Genomic DNA, 22,736 nt, shown 5'->3' with positions numbered 1-22,736 from the left:
GAGGTGGACTAAAATGCCACCGTTTTAGATGCCCAGGGTTACCCTTGGGAAAGTGTGAGAACCCCTATCCATCCTGGAAATTCTTACCCAAGTCTAGACCCCAGGGCTGAGACCTGCTGGTCACTGGCCATAGCGAGTCCTGCTTCCGGGTCCAGAGGAAGAAGCAAACCCAGCTAGCTTCCTCCTTCAGGTCTCAACTTGTGTCCCCTCATCTGAGGAGGCAACCCTATCTCACAGTGAAGGAACCCCTCCACTATCTCCCTTTTGATAGCAAATCATCTTATTTGTGCGGTTTCATGTTTATGGTTTGTGACCTGCACCTGGCTGGGGCCAAAGCACAGCACACACTCAAGAGCAGTTGCTGACTGACTAACTGAGCACGCAGAGAAGAGGGACCATATTTAGATAGCTTCTGTGGCATCAGGGCCTCGCAGGGTTTAAACCAAACAGCCAGCTGAGTGTGGGTGGGTACGAGGTGCAGGCACATACAAACTTTCGAAGGCAGAGGGGGAAAGGGACACCTGGCTTGCTTTCCCTATGGCCTAGTGGTTGACCACCCCCTCCCCAGTGACCTGGCCATCTGGATTCCCAGTAGCGGCTCAAGCAGGAGTCCAAACCCCTGCTGGAAACCAAAGGCCAGGTTTGGAACCCCCAGCTGCTCCCCTGCCATCATTGGGGTGGGGGAGGGGCTCCCAGAATCGGGTGAGACAGATCACCAACAGCTGGTAACCTTGGAGGAGCTTAACCAAGTCTTTTCTTATACTTTCCCTCATTTCTAACAAAGTCCTTTGTTAGGTCCAGATAAGGGCCACATGCCCAGCGCCTCACTTTTTCAGGAGTATATATGGCTTTACGGTAACAGGATGATTTTTTTTTTGTTACAAATCTTTCCTCATTTAATCTCTACATTCAGCCTAAAGTAGATTTTTATGGGCCCAGTGGAAAGGCCTCGCCCATAGTGGTTTCTAATGGAAGAGCTGGCAGCGCCATCACCCTATGAGGTGGCATGGGGCAGGGACGCTTGAGGGGAACTTCACCACCCACCCCCGCTCGCTCGTACCAGGTCCAAATCTCCACTGGCAACGCGGAGGCATTAGGAAATTACAGGAAAAATTATACTGATGTAAGAGAACAGGCTCTTGAAGTATCCAGGTATTTTAATCATACGCAAAATTGTCCTGTGTAGTCAGTGCACTCTTGCATGTGAGGCCAGAGGTCTTGGGAGACCCAGGCAGGGGAGTCTGAGGTTTGGGGGTCATTCCCAAAGGTGCAGATTTCCTCAGGTCACTCAGCCCCAGACCATGTGAGGAGATGAGGCGGGAGCAGTGCTCACTGTCTGCAGGGAGCCAGGCAAGGGTGGCTTGGCCGGAGCCAGGGGGTGGGCCCAAGAGTAGGATAAAGGATGGTTACCAGGGTGCATTTGTCCATTTTCAGACATCAGAATTCCTGGGTCCTTGTTAAATTCTTTCTTCATTCAAGCCCCTACAGCTCTTAAATTTTGAACCTTTCCATTTCTGGTTAAATAGAGTAAATGCCGCCGCCACCAGGAGAGCCGCTTGGGTCTTGGGGAGGAAGGACCTACATGAGAGCCAGTCATCCTGTACTGTGGTCACTGTGGTCATCCTTGGGAGTGGGTTAGGGTGGGCAGTGATTTCCTAGGGTTAAGAGAGATCTCCGTTCTCCTGGTGGAGTCTGGTGATAGGGGACTGCAGTCATATTTGGGGAATCGGAATGTGTGGAAATTAGCCACGTCCTTATGGGGATACAGGATAAACCCCTTATTCTAGAAGCCCAGGAGGAGAATTAAAGGTCATTTCTTTTTCAGTTGCAGAATAGAGTTTGCCAAGAAGGATCTCCAAAGCCTTTCCTGGGGCCATGGGCCTGGAGGTGCCCTGGGCCTGTGCACACCTCCACGCTGAGGGTGCGTTTTCTGCCTGCTGGAGTCAAGGGCTCCAGAAGCTTCGACGCCCAAGGCACCTTCAGGGACAGTGGGGAGACCCAGGGTGCCTGCGTGACACTCTTCAGGAACCCACTAACCGCCCACCTGGAGGGCTTCTGGGTCCTGGGAGTACTCCTCGGATTTGGCGTGGTTGGGCGAGGTCCCCAGTCCAGCGTGTTCTGCTCTGGTCTCTGGTCCCGCATTCCCGGGGAGCAGCGGGCAGGGGACTGTTATGACCTGCACTTCTGGTGGGAGGGGAGACGGACAAGCCAGCTGGACCCTTAACTCACCTCACAGTGTCAAAACCTGGGATGGGAAGCACAGAGTGGGCCTAGAGCCCGGGGGCGGGGCGTTCTCCGCGGGAGTAGGGGGTGGATGCTGACACCGCGGCCACCAGCCTTTGCCACCTCGCGCCGGAGCCTCGGGCTCACTGGAGAGTTTCGGGTCAGGCCCCCAGCAGAAGGACTGATTCCAGGGAGCGGCTGGGGTTTCTCCCGACGGGGGCTTAGCGCTACAATCTCACTCGGCTTTCCTACTTCCTCCTGAACGTGCAGAGAAAAGCCTGGGATCTCCGGGGTCACAACAGCTGAGTCGAGGGTGCAAGGGAGGGATGTTCTGCTGAGCAGGACCGTCTTTCCCTCGGTGCACTTTCTGCAACACTGGCGGACCTCAGGGAGGTGGTAGGGAGCAACAGGAGGCCTTGGGGGGACACTTAAGAAGCGCAGAGGCTGTGAGACCCCCAACTATGTGACAACAAACACTTCCTAGTTTCCTTCACGTACATATGCGGCTCTCCCCGCCTACGGCCCATCCCCCGCCCCGCCGCTGGCGCGTTAGGAGTTTTTCTTCGAGAAAGCCCCCAGGTAAACCCTTCCCAGACTGTAGCTCTAGGATTAGAAGAGGATCCGGCGCTCCTGGGGCGCCAGTGAAGGCTGGAGAGTTTGAGGAGGTTACAGAAGATTGAAGAAAGTTTTTTGGTTTTTTGTTTGTTTTTTTAATGCGGGAAAAGCTGCCTCTAGGATGGCGAGAGCTTTAAGTCTGGGCCTCCCTATCTTTGGGAAAATGCACAACTGCTGGCGACTCAAGGAAGAGAGGGAGGCAGGACCCTTGGGGAAATATTTACTGGTCAAATCGATATCCCCGTTTGGCTGTGAGGGTGGCCGATTTCAAAGCAGATTAGGTTACTTTGTGGCATTTCAAATACAACGGCAATTTCAGAGCCGTGAGCACGTGGGCGACCCACGGGAGCTGGGGGCCTGGTGGGCTAAGTGCGCGGCCAGGGCGCTTGGACTCAAGGCCCCAGCGAGAATTTCTCATCTGGTCTTTTTCTTCTTAATCGAAGGCAAAGGGACGATGGCCGGCGGCGGGGGTGCGAGGAGCTGAGGTTGCGCGCGCCCTCCCGGGCGCCCCGGCTTCCGGCTGGGCGCTGTTTACTGGTTTGCTTTATTCCCCGTCCAGGTTTAGGAGACGCGTGGGGACAGCCGAGCCGCGCCGGGCCCCTGGACAGCGTCGCCAAGGAGCTGGGATCACACTTGCTGCAGGTAGTAGAGCCGTCGCTCCGGGGGGGTGGGGGTGGGAGGAGGGAGCGCCGCCGCCGCCGCCGCCGCCAACCTCCCTGGCCCGCGCCCGGGTGGGGACTCTTACGACCTCGCCACCCTAGTCTCCAGGTGTCCCTCCTCAAGGAGCCCTGGGCAGATCCATAGGCCGTCCCCAGGCTGCAGAGGTCTCTCCGAGGCTAGAGGCCGTGGCCGAATTTCGGGGCAAGAGACTCTTCACTAACTCCGCCTGGGGGGCCGGGGCCCAGTGTGGACTGGACTCAACCAGTGCAACCTCGCACCACCCCCCACTCCTAGCCCCCCCCCCCCTTCCCCAGCCCCAGGACTCTCTAGCTCAGGAGACCTAGGCCGAAGGGCACCCCTGGGCGTAGTTAAGTCCTTTCCAACCTCACTTCCCTTAGCAAACTTTTATGGCCTGCTTGCTCTGTGCCAAACGCTGTGTGCCAGGCGCTGGAGCCAGAGAAGGAATAATCAGATCGCTCTGAGCCAGAGTGAGCAGCTCTAAGGCCTCTGACAATTGTGTTTGTTTGTGTGTCTGTGTGTAGAGATTGCAATAAAGGAGAGACAGCATCAATAATCAAATATCAACAGTTGACATTTATTGAGAGTTTACTACTGGCCAGATCCTATTCTAAATCTTATTATATACTCTCTCTTCACCACCCACCTAGAGTGTATTCTTTTTTAAACTCCATCCCCCCCCCGAAAAAAGTTGGGGCACAGAAAGGTTAAGCAACATGCCTGAGGTCACATAGCAAGTGGTGTTTTGTTGAACCCAAGTGGTCCAGCTCTCGAGTGGTCCAACTTATGACCTGGTAACGCCTCCAGGCTCACCTGGCTCACGGAGGAAGCCCTGGCTTAGTTTGTGGTCAGCCGCTTAGCCCTCCAGCCCGGAGCCATTCAGTCCGCGGTGGTTAAACCGCCCCTGACCTCGGATTTCTCCCGCAGTGTCTCGGGCTCGGGTAGGGTAACCGTGCGCACGACCAGCCACTTCCAAGTCCGTGGCTGGCGCTGGGTGGGGACAGCAACGCCTCATGTCTCGGAATCCTTCAAATGCCCTTTACAGAGCCTCATCAACGACCCGATTCATTCCCCCTCCCGTCATTTGTCTCTGCCACCGAAAAATGCCCGCCGAGAGCTATTTTGCATTTCCTCCTTCTATTTTGTGTTTTCTTTAAAAGAAAAAAATTTTTGGCTACGGGACTCGGTGACTTGGGGCAGCGAGTCAGCCACGAGCTCTGCGTTTCGAAAAAGCAGATCTTTTCAAAACTCTTTTTCCCCAACATTCCTAGTGTGATTTATTTTTAAAAACGCATGCGCTGGGGAAGAGCGGGTCCCGGGGATGTATTTGAAAGCCTAGGCTTTTACAACGTAAAGCCAACGGTGTGGGAGCCGGCGGGGTAATGGCGCTCTTGGAGTCCTTCCCGCGCGCCCTGCGCTCTGCCTCCGCGCTCACTTCCAGCGCCCGGAGCGGCATTTTGCATGTCTGATGCTCCTACATATTGTAAGTGACACTAATATCAGGGACAACTAAGTGCCGGGGAGCGCTAGTGAAAACCTGGCGGCAAAGTCAACACCCCCGTTTCTCCACCGTACATTTAATTAATTCCGGAGTGGTGTGTGGATGGGCGTCTTTGCAGTTAATACATATGCAAACGCATGAGGTCATTTGAAGCTATGAAGGCATACCCAACGTTTTCCATTAAGAATATTATTTTTTAAGCTCCCGCTGGCAACTTTCAGAACTTAATTATGATTTTCTCTTTTACTGGTGTGGCTGACCGACCCATGCTATTTCAGCAAATGTATCTCTTTAACGATTTTGGAGTTAAGCAAGAATGCAAAGTGTGCCAAAACGTTGATAACTTTAGAAACTGCTAAAGAGTTTATATTTTTGAAAAGGAGTTTACTTGGGGAAATATTTCATAGCTGAGTTAGAAACATGAAAGTCAGGCTTATAATCAAGATGTTGATTTCAACCTCCGCACAGGGAAAGGTAATGATAGCTTACTTGGCAAAGAATTTTCGCATCAAAACTGTGTCTGAGGCAGCAGAGTGTTAAGGATATCTTTCCAGTTTCACTTCTACTACATTCTTTTTAGCCCCCCCCCAACAAAGAAGGGGCGGATTTAGAAAAACCAAAGGTAATCTGGTTTCAATTACATGCTGTAAAAATAGAATTTGTGGCCAGAAATTAATTTGGAATATTTTTTATGGGGGCAACGTTGTGGTTCGTATGGGTCTTTCACCAACTTTATTGCTTTTCTTTGGTTCTGGTTCTAAAATATGAATGGGTAAATAAAATGCAGTTTCCTTTTTCAAAAATAATTTAGTCTTTTTATCTTCTCCACACATATAATCATTACCTTTTATTTATCTTAATTACCTTATAATTTTACTTTATGTTTTTGAGTGCTAGCCAACCTAGGCAAAATCAGAGTATAATTTAGGTAACTTTAATTTTTCAGAAATTGATACTTTTTCTCCTTGAATTTTGCAAATGTTGTTTGATCTCTTGCAAATTCTAAATAATTAATTCTGTAGACATAGTCTGTTAAAAATAACTGAGTGTTTTCTTTTATTTTCTGGGGAATGGTCGTGTTCAGAATTTATTATTCAAATGGTACTTAGGGATAACTATAAAATTGTGGCAAATAAAGCGTGTGTTCTAGTGGTATAAATGGCTGCCAATTATGACATAAAATGGTCTATACAGTGGTAGATTTTCCCCTAAGTACCATACAACTCCGGATTTGTGCTAAGTGCTAAAATAACCCCAAACAATAAAGCTACTACATTTAAACTGAGCATGATAGGAATTCTCAAATGTTTTGCATGATTTTTGTGATGTGGATATAAGACTCTTTTTAAAGTGCTTTAAAAGCATTTGAGTGCCTGGCTGGGGAACTAAACCTTCAGTCCTTTTCATGACCCCTGGGACTCCGTTTACATTGCATTTAACGAATATACATTGATGATAATATTTTATACATTCGTCCATCCCAGGGACAGTACAATGATTAGATTTAACTCTAATGTCTATCATCTCTTACCCTGATACTTTTTCTTTTACAGACTTTGGATGGATTTGTTTTTGTGGTAGCATCTGATGGCAAAATCATGTATATTTCAGAAACCGCTTCTGTACATTTAGGCTTGTCCCAGGTGGGTATTGTCTAATTTCACATACAACCAAAATAATAAATTAAGCATTGGCAGATCTTGACAGCTTTACCCAACTTGAATATGAGTCTGTCTGGGTGTCTGCTTTTGTGCACGAAGGTAATCCAAAATTGCAAAATGGTCTTCTTAGGTCAGCCAGTGGGGCTTTTCTTTTCCGTGTTACATTTCACTTTTTTACTTTCTTTTTCCTTTGGGGTTAATGACCAGTAATATCTTCACAACAGTCAGCCTCAATTGATAGCCTGGACTCTGCTTATACAGTAATGCTCTCTGCCGCTAACAAGAGCTTCACAAAGGGAGATTTTTTAGTCCTCCCTTGATGGTCTGCACGTGGTTTTGTGAGTTGCTAGGAAAGCGAGAGGAAAGCTGATGTAGAACATGGATTTTATGCAGAATGTGCTTTGGGGAGAGAGAAAAGGTTGGAGGGGGTAGATTTATGAGTGTTCACATGGAATTCAGGGTAATTTTTCCTGAGTTTTTCCAGTTCAGTGGTCGTTTCAGTAAAGCATTTTATATGCTTGTGATAGAAACTCATAAAACTCAGTTTACTACTGTTTTGCACAGCAAGGTCCTGGTTTCTTTTAGAACATTTAAATATTACCGATTTTTCTGGAACCATCTTCTAAAAAGGGGTTCATTCCTTAGAGGAAAGAAGTGCACTCAGCTTTATCTATCCCATCAAACCAAGGGTGTAGAGCATTTGGTTGCTGTCTGGGCTGTGGCGGGTCTAGATGGCGAGGAGTCTGCTGATGGTTGCCATGCACATTTCTGATTTAACAAGTGTAGATCATGGTCCTAAGAGTCACATTTTCTTTTATACATATAGGGGCTAAACGTTTCTTTACATTGTGAATTATCAGAGTCCTTTTTTATTATTATTATTATTACAACTGAAGACACACTAGAATTAATTAGATACAGGAAATGGGCTCCCAGGGGGAACATGAATAATCTGTGTTGCACCAGCCTCCTCATGTAGTTAAGCCAAAATAAAACATGCCAATTAAAGTGGCTTGGGTTTTCTAACTGAGAAACAAAATTACCAATTTGGAAACCTGCATCTGGTGTATTCCTTTTCTTTTTCTGCCAAGATGTTTTTTAAACCTCCTATTTATTTGAAACCTTCTTTTCCAATGGATGGAAAAAATTTTTCCTTATCCATAAGGTGGGTTTCTGTGCCCATGTGTTTCTTCTGCAAAGTCTTCTAAATTGAATTGCATATTAAAATTGCATGGAGTTTTCTTTTCTCTTCCTCTTCTCTTCCTTTATGATACCAGGTCTCCCAGATAAGATTGACTAAGGCTTGACTGTTAACCTATGTGACTCATGGGATTAGTGACCTTGTAGAATGGGAAATACTGTTGGGAACATGAAATATACTCTTTTTATTTTTCTGAATTTCCACCTTATTATTCTCAGAATATTTAGAATTATTTAAGGCCCTTTAGTTGAACCCAGCTTGATTTCTACCCCTGGCTTGATCTGTGGCTGAGTGCTCTTGATCAGATTACTTAATTTTTTAAATCGTAACTTATAAAAACTTTGATTAGTTTTATAATAATGTCACAAATAAGACAAAACATTTCACAGACTTTTAAAATGACCTGTCAAACATATTTTAAAATAGGTAGCGTCACTTTTACTGAATATTTCATTTAGGTCTGAGCTCCCTAGTAGTCAAAGCAAAAAGGAAAATAACATTCAGTTATATGATTCTCATTGTCCAATAAGGCCAGGTAATTGACCTCCCTGAATCATAACTAAGAAAATAATGCCTGCTCCACCCCCTCTCTCAGGATCATGGTGAGAAACATACCAAAGTGCATATTTTATGTGATTTATAAACTATAGGGAGCTACACAAAAGCCAGGCATGATCACAGTTTCATTAGAACTGCACATAAAATAGCACAAAAGTTGCTAAAACAGCATACTTTGGTGGGCACATATTAGAGATACTCAGTCATGGGGAACGTCCTGGCACATCATAAGGCACTGTGCACGTACCAGGACTTTCCAGATCATTCCATCAGGCTGCTCAGTCTGGCATCCTACATTTCTCGCTCTGTCGTCTTTCTCTTTTCATGTGGGAAATAAAAATGATTGTTTTTGAAGACAGTAATTAAGAATGACCAAAATATTGGCTAGGACACATGATTAACTCCACAAAAGGAATTCTAAGTAGAATCATAATTTAAATTGTATTTCCTTTTGGTCCTAATGCAGACATAAGACTTTGTATGTCATAATTTTGGAAGAGGAGGGAGTGATACACTACCATTTTCCAAGGAAGTTGTAGAGGTGCCTTTTGTCTATATGTTGTGAGGAAAGTGTCAATTTGAAAAAAGTCAAACTGACTGTGTAGAGCGGCTGATTTTTTTTCTGATCTCCTGGCGGGACTGTCTCAGTATCAGTCTCCAGCTACAAAAACACTTTCATGCAGCCGTGAGCCCTTGTTAGTGTCTGGGGAGTGCTTCGTGGTGAACTGTTTAAATAAGCAACAACAAGCTTTTCCCTCAAATCTGCCTCCTGTTCACGATTAACTCTGCAGAAGGAAATCTAGGCAGAATCACAATGTGTATTTTTTTCCCCCTGTCTTCTTAATAGTAAAATAAGGTATTGAAAGGAATGTCAAATACCCAACTTCTGTTTTAAAAACAATTTTTGTACCTTTTAGATTATTTTTATTAGTAGTAAAAAGCCAGACAAATATGCCAAACATGAAAACTTTATTAAAATAGACTTCAAGGTTTTTTTAATCACCAGAGTTAAAGTGTTAATAAAATTTTACCCACTAGTCAGAGTAACTTTTTAAACAGGTTTTCTGATGAATAAGGACAGTAATAGCTTATATCTACATACCACCTTCTGTGTTCCAAGAACTGTCAATTACTCTCAGTGACAATATCTCTTTAAGTAATGACATCTTCCACATTAATTCGGGGTTAAACTCTATCTTAGCAGCTCAGCCTCTAGGGAACATAAGCTCCTAGGTTTGCCATAATGACGTGATAACTCACAGCAAAGTGGTGCATTTTTAAAAATCTGCGCTATCTAAATAAGTTTCTGAATTATCTATTTGAGAGCATAAAAATTATTCTTTATGTGTGATAAGTCCATCCCAATTCAAAACCTTTTTGGAATTTTTTTTTTTAGCAAGTATTGGAATAAGCGGTCTACTTCATGTAGCAGAATTTATTAGTTTATTTTTGCTTTTAAATGAATAAATGCAGCCATCCTTGCTGTCAGACTTTAGTACCAAAAAATGGCAGTGAGAACCACAAAGTGTGAGTTGACCCCTCAGCCCGCAGTGCAAGTGTTGGGAAAGAAAGTCGAGCTTCTGCTTGAAAGTTCCACTTGGTGTTCCGCACACAATCATAACACATAATCATTCACGTAGACAAACTTGTATCTACTCGGAGGGGGTAGAGTTGGAGGCGCACTCTTTATCTGCCAAGGTTATGAAATGATTTAGCTTCATGGTTTTTTGGTTAACGAAATTAACTTATATTTGAAGAAGGATAAAAGCCTTACTACATACCTGCTCTGTATTTCTTTGAACATTTTAAAGGATCCTTGTGGCTTCAATCTCCTTACCAAAGTTGCATATGGTCTATAACATCCAGGTAACTAATACACATTCTCACATAATACAGCTATGTCTGAAATAGCTGTTCATGAGATACATAAAGGAAAATGGAATATTTGAGATTGTGGCCGGAAGCCCACCATAAAAACAGCCATGGTGTTGTTTGGGGCCATAAGACCTAATCCTTTCACTTTTGAAATAAAGAGAAAGAACAGCATTTAATGTTTGTTGACATAACTTGAACCCTGAAACCCAAACCATCTTATTTTAAAATGCTTAATTTACCATACTCAGCAAAACACCCAAAGCAGAGTAATGTGTGTTTCCAGAATACTGGGTGACTTTCCCCTTCTGACCCAGAATATATCCATTTAGTGCTGTATTTATCATATGTAGTTTTCTTGGCAGGAAGAAAAGCTATTCAGCAAAACATAAAAAAGCTCTTAGTAGGAAAGCAATTCATTTTGTAGTTAGCTGGGTTTTACGAATACTAAAATATCACATTGAGGGGCTGTTTTAATAAGGTTGATGTATGAGACCTGGGGAGTTTTATAGCGACAACCGTATTTTTTTTTTCTTTTTTTGGTGAGGTAGTCACATTTCTTTCAACATTCAAAAGCACGAGTAGGTATGTAAATACAGGGAACACCACGTCAACCATAATTTTGAGTCAAGGTCAGCACGGTTTTATCATTCCAAAATTTGTCCTTTAAAAACATTTCCGTTATTTGAAGACGACCTTGCCTCCTGGACAGCCCTAGAGGTTTATGATTGACCCGAGTATTCAGAAAATCAAGCCTTCTAGTCTGCCTACCTTCCCTCGTCTCCCCCACATGCTTGTGATGAGAACGGAATTTCTTTGGAGACAGATGAAGCTACTCTGGGATTAAAAAGAAGAACTTCAAGCAAATCAGAATTGTCGTTTTTCTCTAAAAACCTGGATAAGGGAAAATGAGAGGTCAACACACAAAAAATTCTATTTCTTTTCTTTTTTTCATTTTTAAAATAAGCCGTTGAAATTATGGATCAAGTGAAAAAATAGTTCCCTGACTTATTAGCCTGTGTCACCCACCATGGGACAGAATCTCTAAGGCTGCCCTCAGGAAGAAAGGAGATTGTCCTGTCCAACTGGCTGGCTTGAGTGTTGCTGGTTTATTTAAACTTTGTAAGGATTAACAGGACGGACTTGAGAGAAGGGTGTTTAGTTTTTAGTCTCTATTTTTAATGAAATCATGCCGTAACTTTTTACCTAGGCAGATATCCAGTTGAGTCCTTAGGAAAGTGTCAGGTTGGGGAGGTGGAGAGAGAGGGTTTGCTCTGTTTGCATGATGTGGGAGAAAAATTCCATGAATAATGCAGAAAACAGAACTGTGGAAACCGTTTTAGGGACAAAATTACCTAGCAGGCCAGAAACATAATTTGTTCTGAATAAAAAGGCAGCTCATACGTCAACAAAGTGGAAGAAGTAGCTGGAGGAACGCGATAAATGACTTCACCTCTCCATGTCCCCCAACCCTGCTACCGCCACCACTACCCACCCCACCGCTGTCCTGAGCAGAAAGCAAGTGGCTTTGACACCGATTTGAGGCAGTGGTCCCCAGGAGAACCTCCCCATTCAGCTGCCTGGCTGGGGTTGCACCACCAGGGCTGCCCCTTTACAGAAGATCATGTTATCTGTGCTCTAACTGAGCGCAGAGCTAGCCTCCCAACGAAACAGGTGGGGAGACACAATTAAAAATAACGAGGGAGTGGTTGGGACAACCCTGAGCTCGCCCTCGCCCCTGGAGGCAGGGCTGAGAAAGAGGTCCTCAGACCCGCCTGAGGTTCTGTGCACCTAAAGGCAGTGTCTCACCCACTCTGGGCTTTGGGGTCCCACTGGCTGTAGTAGACATGCCATCACTGCACCGGGGCCCTGATCAATACCAGGTGCACTGACTCACTGTCCTTGGCTGCACTGTTGTAGCTCTGAAAGAGGATCCACCCACCACTGCTCAGAAGCTGCACTGTTGGTGGTAGTTTCTGGAATGTTCTATGCCACTGCCAATAGGTGAGGGGGGCTCTGGTCCTGAGAATCTGTTATCCCCTGTCATGGCACTTGTGTTTGGAGGAACAGTCACCAAGTTCTCAAGACCAGGAGCTGAGTCTCTGGGGACCTCTGGAGAAAGATGGTAACTATGGTACTTTCCTAGAGACACCTGTGCCTGCAAAGGGTCCTGCCCAACAGGGACGTGGCCTCTAGGCTCCATGGTGGCCTCTGTGGGGTGTGTCTGTAGGTGGTGTCCAAACATCAGGGGAGCAACCCCACGGTCATGTGGCTCTCTGGAGAGGTCCAGACCCTCCCCGAGGTCACGCAGCCGCCCAGCCACACCCAAGGGTGGGAGCTGCACATTAGCACAGTCACCCTGGACCAGGGAAGCCACAGACACGTTTCTGGCCACGTGAAGGAGGCCCAGCAGAGCCCGAGGGGAAGGACCTTGTTGGGGGCGAGCACCCCAGGCTGTCACAGGGACCCCGCAGGACATGGCTGCTGGCCTCCCGGCCGCCAGTCCCCGCAGGCAGCAAGTGAAGGATGGGGCCCAGCTCCAGTCTGATTGAAGCCACCTCCTACATGAAGGATGCTGCCCGGGCCGGAAGGGTCCCTCAGCTCCATGGCACACTTTTTCCAACCTTCCTTCCAGTTCCTCCTGCTTGGGACTCTCCTGTCCTTGTTGGAAGGTGTTGAGAAAAGGCAAACGTTTCCGTGTGCAGAGAAGGTGTGGGTTGTAGGCGGAGATCAAAGTCCTGTCCCTGGCGGGTGCACACTGTGATGCACCTCCCCCCACCCCCTGCAGTTCTGGAGAGGATTCCTGACTCCCCCTTCCCTCCCGCGGCAGGTGGAGCTCACGGGCAACAGCATCTACGAGTACATCCACCCCTCCGACCATGACGAGATGACGGCTGTCCTGGCGGCCCACCAGCCACTTCACCACCACCTGCTCCAAGGTACTTCCTCCAGACGAAAAAGAAAGCCGAATGAACACCAGACGAGGCTCTTGGCTGTAACCTGAGGGTTTGGTTTCCCAAGCTGCCCAGCCAGGGCCCCTCCAGCAAACACACAGTGCCCACCAAGGGGGGAGTTTCTTTTATGTCTCTGTCCTTTAAAGCAACACTACCGACCCCCTTTCATGCGCCAGAGACTAAGAGACGGTGGGCAGGAGACAGAGAAGAGTGCTCAAAGGCTTCTCCCCTCAGGTGCTCTTGGTTTAGAATTCCAGCAACACGGGTCTAGACCTGGGCCTTTTGACAAAGGGTCTGAGGATTGAACTCAGGGGCGCCTCGAAATTGCATGCGAAAATTACATCTTTATTCCTTCCAGTTGGAATCTGGTATTTCCCTTGCCTGTAGATTGTAGACACTAAGCCACCTACTGTTCCTGGTGCCTGGGGCTTCGCCTACAACAGAAATCACAGGTATTTTCACTTCACATTACAGTTGTTGCAGGCATTTAAACGTATCAGTCATGCTCACCACTACTTCGAAATTTCTGGAGTTTATGCTCCAGTTTATTAAGGTGTTAATAAAGCAGCATATTTGTAACCATATCACCACTTGTTTGAATATTTCAGTAATTCTTTTTGGATACAGTTGATCCCCTTTGTAATCTCATTTATTTTTATGCAGTAAGAACCGTTATTCTGAGTGGGCATCTGCAGGGTTTGTGCTGAGGCACAGGACAGCTAAGAAGCCCTGGTCTGGATGGAAGAGGCAGGTCCATCTCGCTGGCCTGGCTCCATGGGGACAAGAGCCTCCCCCCACAGTCCCACGGTTTAACATGTGTTGACTGGCTCCCCACTTCTGGAACAGACATGGCGTGGCTGTGATGTGGGGCACACCATGACACAAGAGTCCTTAACTCATCACTGCGATGTGTGCTAGGGAGATGCAGAAGAACTCATTCCAGGGGCCCTGGCCTTGTAACTCCCTCTGACCGTCCAGTGAGACCAACCAGCACGCTGACCGAGGGGTCTTTAGTCTGCTCTGGACTGCGGTGTCCCAACTTGGCCAAACTTCCCCAGTGAGACGAAATGCAAAAGGAAAAATGTCAAAAGTGATGAGAATGGGGTAGCCAGTCACAGGGGGAATAAAGTGGGTTCCATTCTTCCTTCTTCCTCTGGGAGGGGTCATTCCAAGGCTAGGAGGAGTGAACAGAACCGTACCCTCAGTTTCAAACCCCTTGCAGACCCAGCTCTGTGGCTCCTGTGTTTTAGCCCCAGAAGTAGTCACCACGCGTCTACCAAGGAGAGAGACTGGCATGCTGGTTTCTGAGCTGAGATGTGGGCTTAGAGGGTAGCTGTGGCCCCTGGTGCTTAAGTCCTTAGAAATGGTCTGACGGCAGGAATGAAGAGGCATAAGGCTCTGAAGAATTAATGTCTAACAAAATGAGAGTGATGAGAGGACGTTGCTCCTGAATTTAGTTCTTTCACTGTGGGGTTGTTTAAAACTGGACAAAGACTGCAGGAGTCTCAGAGAATTCCTCAGACCGTCCTGTTGTTATTGTTTTAAAAGTTACACAGCGTGTTAATTGCATGGCACAGGCGTTCTGCCATTAGCTGTGGTTTCATTTTATCCTTCCACGTCTAAGCCTTTAAAAAGGTGTATAGAACATGACAGCAATGAATCTTGGGACTGTCCTGAGACCCTTCCAGTTTTCCATGCGGTTCACGTCAGAGGTGGAGCTGCAGTACAGGAGGAGAAGGTCTAGGGGAGGTGGGTTGTCCGCTGACTCATTTCCACAGCCACCCGAGTGCACCGGCTTGGAGGATCACCAGCGCTCAGTTTTCTCCCTGACTTCTCATTCGCAGAGTTGGCTCTCTGCAACTGAACGGGCCCCGTTGTTCTATGGTAATTGTGTGAGAAGTGGGCTCTCCCCTAAACCGGATCATTTGTTACCAGGTGATGCTTTTTACACCTGAGTGTGTGTATCTGGAAATGGGGCTGACAGGCCACCCTGTTGAATTGAAGCTTCCACCCCCAGACCCCAGCCTGCTGCAGAGCAGTCGTGGGTAAATACGGCAGCCCCTCCAACTCGGGGAGGAGGAGACCTCTGAGGCATCCCCTTACCTGCACTGGGCATGCCCTCAGGGAGGGGTGGAAGGCCCTGCTCCATTCCTAGCGGTAACCTTTCTTTAAAAATTAATTTATTAACCACTACCAAATGGCTGTTTATTTAGCGTGGAGTGACCTCACTCTCACCCCGGGGGGGGGGACGGACACTGCCATCAAAGCCTCAGATTGCTGGTGTCCGGCTCCCTAAAGCAGAGTGGAGGGGGCGGGTAGAGTTCGGTGGTAGAGTGTGTGCTTAGCATTCACAAGGTCCTGGGTTCAATCCTCAGAACCCCTATTAAAAATAAATAAATAAACCTAATTACACCCCCCCCCCCCAAATTTTTTTTAAAAATGCAGAGGGTGTTTCCTTAGAGGACATTTGCATTTGCAATAGTGAGATCAGAGATTCGGGTGTGAGGCCTGCAAGAGGAGTGAACGGAAGGCTTTGGGCCAGCCAGAGTGAGAGTGGACGGGGAAGGGTGCGTGGGGAGAGGGGAGGGGGTGGTCCATCCGGGGCTGTAACTGAAGGTGAAGGCTTGAATCTGGGACCGGGTCTGCTGGGTCCTGTGCCCCATCTCATGTTGCTGAGCCGTCTCGGTGCCCATGGGGCCCTGCGGCTGGTGCCCTCAGCCGGGTAGAGGTCTGCATCGGTGGCTTATACTCAGTATCTGCTCCCCTGGGGAATGTCAGATGCTTCTGGGCTTCCTGGTGGGCTCGGCCCCACCCAGGGCTGACCAAGGTGATTCTCTTGACACCAGGCCTCTCTGTGGCCACCAAGAAGGGACCACAGGCGGGTCAAGTTAGGCCAGGCCTCTGCATGTAGACCCTCACCTGGGCCGCAGGTTGGTGTTTCCCAAGCCCTTGCTAGGCTCGTGTTCCGGGCTGCCCTTTCTAGAGCACATGGGAGCCACAGCAGGACCGGGCCAGTCTCCCCAACCCACCTGCGTCCCGGCCACCCACACAAGCTCTCTGGGTGGGGGTCCAGGTGGCCTGGGACGAGGCCTGTGGCTGCCTGATCCGGTCCCAAGGGTTTATTGAAGGACCATCGGGGCGAGACAAGGGCATCATGGGACAGTTTGCCAACCTAACCTCACTCCTGCTTTCAGAGTATGAGATAGAGAGGTCCTTCTTCCTTCGAATGAAGTGTGTCTTGGCCAAAAGAAACGCCGGCCTGACGTGCAGCGGATACAAGGTGCGTGGGCGGGAAGGGGGCAGTGGGCCTTCCTTGTGCTTTAATTTCGCTTCACATTCAAGGCCATCTGCAGGCAGGACGGCGCAGCAGGGGGGCCAAGCGCTTTTTACCGCCTAGTGGAGACTCTTCTAGTGATGCTGCTCCCGGCAGGTGTGAGAGCCAGGGTCTTACAAGGATATTCCAGGCAGGCTGGATTGCGTTGTCTGAGACCAGGAATAAACCGGGCTAAGGGTCAAATTTGACCTTGGCACCTGCAGTTCCTACTCTGCACACAGGTCAGTGCCACTGTACAGCCACCCCTAGACTTCAATGAGACTCTGCCCTCCAGGGCAGGATCCAGGGTCGGCAGCGAGTGCTCAGAGCACAGAAACGTCGCTCTTGCTCCCAGAAAGTTCGGCCAAATCCAGTGATGACAATGATGATATACATGAGTAATGACAGAGCCATTCCGAGGGCAGAGCTTCTGTCTGTGGCATCTCATTGAGTTAACTGACAGAGCAGCCCCATGAGAGGAGTGTCATTGGCCCCATTCTACAATCAAGGACAAGAGCTGAGAAGGTGCCAGCGAAGGGCACATGGGCTAAGGGGCAGAGGGGGCCTTCGAGCCCAGCCCTCGCTCCTCCAGGCCGCGTTTCTCTGCCATATGTGACCACTTGCTCTGGCTAACTCCAGAATCTAGGGGTAGGTCCCCCAAAGAGCTGTGGGCAGTATTGTACCCCAGCATCAGTAGGCCACTCCCAGACGGAAGGGCGGGTTGGGGGGAGTCCTCACTGAGCCTCCTCCCCCCTCTAACCCCTCTCTAGAACCCCCCACCCTCCCTCCGTCTGCAGTTGCTGTCTGTTCTGCCTCTGAGGAAAGAGGCCATGAGCCCATCACTCTGGAGCTCGAGGCTGATGGCAGCCTTTCTGCAGCAGAATTTGTGTAAAAGGAGGGAGCGGTGGGGTGAAGAGAGAGGGAACAGTTTTGTGCCTTTGTCCTTTGTTCTCTCTTTCTGGAATGCCCCTCCCCACCTCCTTCCCATCCCAGGGTCTGCCTTCCCCCACCCCCAGCCTCTCCTCAGCCCCCATGTTTGAGCCTCACTCCCAGCTCTTCCTCTGACCTTTACCAAACTCTCTTTCCTAGTGTGGGGTATGCATTTCTTACCTGCTGTCCCCGGCTCCAAGCCTCAGACGTGGGGAGCCTCCAGCACCTCCCTGCGCCCAGTAGACGTTCTTCTGGAGACTTGGGTCTTGAGTTGTTTCTGTCACTTATTAACAGTCCCACTGTCTGATCTTAAGCAAAACCCAGCTGTCCTCAGTTTCCCCATCAGTCAAATGAGAGAAGAGGCTCCAAGGATTTTAAGATTTGTTCTAGCTCTATGGATGGTGAGTGCATTCAGGAATCCTAGAGGAAAGTTTTTGAAGAGAGAACTTAAGATTTCGCTGTTCATCACTGCTATTATGATGAACATGAGCCTTTCAAGATTTTACTGACTGTAACTTGTATAAATGCTTCTGATATCGAGGCTTAAGGCTGTACAAATGTTTCTGTTTGATATTTGGAATGTGGTACATTCTCTCTTGCAAGACTCTTGGCTATAACAATCATTAGTGTTTCTAAAAAGCCACTCCGGACTTCTGCTTATTATAAGCAAGTAAAATCTTGAATTATAAATAAAGTAAATAAAGTAAAACAAGAATACACTAAAAATGAGGACTTTTTTGATCGGACTGAAAGAATTCTTCATTTTCTGGAGTGATATAGCTTGTCACATGATATAAATGTCAAGGTAACAGTTGCCAAATTCAATCCTGTTGGGAGATGATCAGCATTAGAGTTACTGAAGTGAACATTATGGAACAAATGGTTAGCTCCTCAAAATGCCTCTGTTGTGCCGTGGAATTGCAACTTGGCCATGAGTTCAGTATGTATAAATCCATTCTATGTGAGAGAGTCTTAACTGGGGGACTTACTCGAGGACAATCAATTGCATTAAACAACACTTCTATTTTATTGTGATCTTGTTTCCTAAGAAAGAAGCCTAGTTCATTTCTTCTGAGCAGTGAATTGGGCGTCTGTCAGCATGTTGGCCCCATAGCTCAGTAGAGGGTGGGCTGGGGGGTGTTCCAGCACATTCTGGAAAGCAAGCAGGCCCAGAGCCGGCAGGAGGGGGTGCGGGTCTAACCCCTGGGCCGCCACCGGCTGACCCTGTGTCTGCTTCCCCAGGTCATCCACTGCAGTGGCTACCTGAAGATCAGGCAGTATATGCTGGACGTGTCCCTGTACGACTCGTGCTACCAGACCGTGGGGCTGGTGGCCGTGGGCCAGGCGCTGCCACCCAGCGCCATCACCGAGATCAAGCTGCACGGCAACATGTTCATGTTCAGGGCCAGCCTCGACCTCAAGCTGATATTCCTGGACTCCAGGTGAGCTTGGCAGCTGCTGCTGCAGAGTTTTGGAAGACATCGACGGTGGAGACTGATCCCTGGAAGCCACACTCTTAAACCAAAATGTGACAAGGAAAAAGCCATAATAAGAATGGGAATGACAAAGAGATTTAGTGAAACCAGGTCAAAAATTGAAGGAATTAGTATCAATCTTAATACTCGGGGGCAGCCAGTTTCTCCAGCTTATCGGAACTGGAGCTACTTTACAAACAAATAAAACTTACTTTGTTTTATTTGTATTTTCATCATCTCACTGGAGTTGGAACTGGAAATCTGTGTTGTAGGCAAACGTTGCCTTTTTGGAAGGCGCACAACGTCAGGGTTCTGCCGCGTATCTCTGTCAAGTTGGTAGGACTTTAAAACAAACAGAAAGTTTCCACTCTGAGTCGTGTGTGTGTTGTGGGAAGGCTTCCAACTCAGGCTGGCGGGAAGCCGGGCTCTGACGGTCACCGCGGGGCTGAGGCAGCCAGCAGAGGTGGCCCTCGTGGAGAGGGGAAGGTGTGACCACAGCTCAGCAGGCCCCCCCTGCTGGAGTCTGGGCTGGGGGCGCAGCTCTGGCTGACAGACAGGGCGAAACTGCAGTGTCCCCAGAGCTGCCTGCCACTTGACAATGCCCAGCAACACAAGAATCTCTTTTCAGAGAGAGACAGAGGCACAGGTTTGCTGGTTCACTGGGGTTCAGGAAAGCCCGCGGTTGGGAGGGGGTGCGTGTGCGTCCCCCAGGGCAGGCTGCTGGCCCGCAGGGCCTCTTTGGGCTTGGAGATTTTCGCCCATTCCACTTGCCACAAGGCTGTTAGGAAAGATGAAACTTGCTAATAGCCGTGAAGCATTGGTAAAAGCGAGAGAGAAGCTTGATGTGCCTGCAAGGTGAGTCATTTTGCTTTTTGGCCACTTATTTATTTATTTATTTTTATCGAAGTACAATTACCATATGTCAATTTCTGGTGTATAGCACAATGTCCCATACATATATTCATTTTCATATTTTTTTCCATTAAAGGTTATTACAAGATATTGAGCATACTTTCTTGTGCTATACAAAAGAATTTTTTTTTTTTTTTGCTTTTTGGGCTTTTAGAGTCCTTGGCCGTATAGACAGGAATAAGTGTTCAGAGACCCCGCTCCTGGCTTGTGTGTGTAGCTGAGCTTTCTGGGAAGAAAAAGTTACATTTTTTTTTTTCCTGTCTGTCCTGAAACTAGGATTTATTGATTCTCTTATTTTTTACCCACTTTTTACTCTTTAAATTTGTGGAGGGGAAGGTATAGGTATAGTTTAGTGGTAGAGTGTGGTGTGCTTAGCATGCACAAGGTCCTTGGTTCAATCCCCAGCACCTCCATTAAAAAGTAAATAAATAAATCTAATTACCTCTCCCACCAAAAAACAAAAGTTGTGGTAAAATATACACAACATAAAGTTGATCATTTTTTTCATAGACGGTCAATGTAATTTATCACTTAGTGTGTGTCTACAATGGTATAATGCTGTCATTTTCAATACATTAACTAATTTAACCCCTATGACAGTCCTGAAGGGGCAACATTATTATGTCCAATTTTTTAGATGAAGAAACTGAATCTTGGAGGGGATGAGAAAACTTACCGATGGTCAAACAGCTAGTAAGTAATAGCGTCCTGGCCAGGGCGCGGTGCTAGCGCACCTACATGTGCAGTATGTGGAACTGTTTTCTCCGTTCTCTAAATTGAAACACTGAGACTTTAGAGAGAGTTTAGGTATCTTGCCCTGGGCCAAAGATAAGTGGTTGGCATTATTGAGTTTCCAACCCGGGTCTCCCTTCAAAGACTTTGTATTTTCTCCTGGATTATAAAATTGACCATTAACTATTTATGAAGGAAAACTAAACTTACCTGGTTAGGGGTGGGAGGTGAAGAACAAGCCTTAGTTCATCGTGACTGCGTCTCAGAACCGTTCAGAGGTAGAGAGGTGACGGGGTTGGCCCTCCAAGGTCGTTCTATGCTCCCAGCAAGTCCAGGCAAAGAGGAAACATTACTCTTCAGGGGAAGGACGCTGACACCTCACAGAGGGCCAGACACCGCCCAGCGACAAGCACTGTTACCCTGTGGTAGAGACAGAGGCATCTGCAGTGGGGCGAGCTGCCCCAGAGCCTGGGCGTGTGGAAGAAGCCGCCACACACAGGGCAAGGGGGAGAGAGCGGTTCTTCCAGACTTGGGAGCCAATTCTAAAAGCCAACTTTTAGCAAGAAAACCCAGTGTCCAAGTTCATTGTTTCCGAAATTGGGGAGGGTATAATTTCCCCCTCGTTTTGTCTCCTAGTTTTCCCTTGACCATCCCTGGAGAAGCCTCTGAGGCTTGTTGAAGCCTCTAGAAGAGGGAAGAGGGGCGTCTCCCCAAGAGAGAGTTTTCAGGTCTTCTTGAGTTGTTCAACCCACACTGCTTTGAAACATGACAGGCAAATGGAAGGTTACAGAAGAAGGTACGCGAGGTTAGCTCAGGGGCCAGCTTGCTCCCGAAGGGCACGTCGGATGTGGGTTTTCCCAAATGCCAGCCTTCCTCTATTTCGGGCCATACCCCCGAGGTGAGCCACCTTGAGGAAGACTTCCTGTCTCTACAGAAGACCAAGAAGTTTCTCCCTGCTAAGTACCAGGAAGCTTTGAGGTTTTTCTGAATCCCAGTCATATAGGAGGTGCTTAAGGGGGTCAGAAACATGCTGGAGAACTCTTCACTCTCTGGCCTTCAGGGGGCTGCAGCTCTGTGGTCTCTAAAAGGCCGCTGGGCCGGGGGCAGGGGAGCTGGCCTGGTACTAGGGGGTCAGCAGAATAGCCCAGCGGGGTGACATCAATGCCTACATCCAAACCCCAGAGGCCACTGTGAGGGGTTGGCCTGAAACCCAGCAGCCCCAAGTCACAGGGCCAGCATGGTGGGCCTGGCCCAGCATAATCCCAGACAAAACTGAACTCGGCATAACCCGAAGTTTGGTTCAGAAGGGTTTTGTGGTATTTCACTTTGAAACTGTAGCTGGTGCTTTTGCTAAGGATGGGTGAACCCAGCGATGTTTGGGGTTTGGCAAATCCCTCTGACAGGTCTTCAGACACTAGAGGGTTGGAAAAAACCAAGAGGGCGTGCTGCCAACCCTTCCCTTTCCCTTTAATTTTTAAAGCCAGTGTGTACTTTGATGAGAAACTTAATACATGTGTTTCTGATTCATTTACACGTTCGGGGCTGTTGTTCTGAAACTTTACGTCCAGAGGGTCTGGGAAGCCTCTTTCATCCCCACACCATAGAGATGCCTGGTTTTCTTTTTGGGGGGGAGCCAGACGTCTCAGTTTTCCTGCCACACAGAGTTAGGCTCCGACGGGGCCTGAAGTTCTAGGTGGCCCTTGGACAGGTCCCCCGAGCCCTGACAGGCTCTGGCCTGTGCAAATTCCCTTACTACCCACCTCGAGCCCCGGCTCCTTCCTGCCTTGGAGGAACACCATGGAAATGTGTACACCAAATAGTGAGTGATTCCAGGGAAATATGAGGCTCACAGAGATTTACGACCCGAAGCCCGTGCAGAACTCAACAGAAAGGGGAGTGGGTTAGGGAATGAAAGCGAGGTCGGGTTTCCCCCATTTAATTTACAGCTAACGTTTCAGACCCGGGCCAGCAGAGCCCCCAGTCCTGGCCGTCCTCAGCCCCCACCAACATCTCGCCATAGCCTCACTTGCTTGGGGATCCCCGCTTGTCCCCCTCTTTCATCTGTTCCTGAGTATCTGTCACCAAGATGTTCAGGCCACCTCCTTCCTCCA

The 22,736-nt window shown here is 48.1% G+C and overlaps 1 protein-coding gene across 2 annotated transcripts in view; it reads left to right on the top strand.

Annotated features, from left to right (window-relative positions):
- SIM2 (SIM bHLH transcription factor 2) overlaps nt 1–22,736 on the top strand; it is a 45,503-nt gene that overhangs the window by 5,846 nt on the left and 16,921 nt on the right. The window contains exons 2-6 of one of the 2 annotated variants that reach the window (XM_074357015.1): nt 3,398–3,480; nt 6,571–6,660; nt 13,140–13,248; nt 16,458–16,543; nt 18,749–18,948. In XM_074357015.1, the coding sequence (XP_074213116.1) occupies nt 3,398–3,480; nt 6,571–6,660; nt 13,140–13,248; nt 16,458–16,543; nt 18,749–18,948 (568 nt within the window). The remainder of the gene's footprint in view (nt 1–3,397; nt 3,481–6,570; nt 6,661–13,139; nt 13,249–16,457; nt 16,544–18,748; nt 18,949–22,736) is intronic. The other variant, XM_074357050.1, reaches the window with a different exon arrangement.

The sequence above is a fragment of the Camelus bactrianus genome, chromosome 1, assembly GCF_048773025.1.
Source record: "Camelus bactrianus isolate YW-2024 breed Bactrian camel chromosome 1, ASM4877302v1, whole genome shotgun sequence".
Lineage (NCBI taxonomy): Eukaryota > Metazoa > Chordata > Mammalia > Artiodactyla > Camelidae > Camelus > Camelus bactrianus.
Note: the sequence above shows the minus strand (reverse complement) of the source record. Positions and strands in the feature narration are given on the sequence as shown.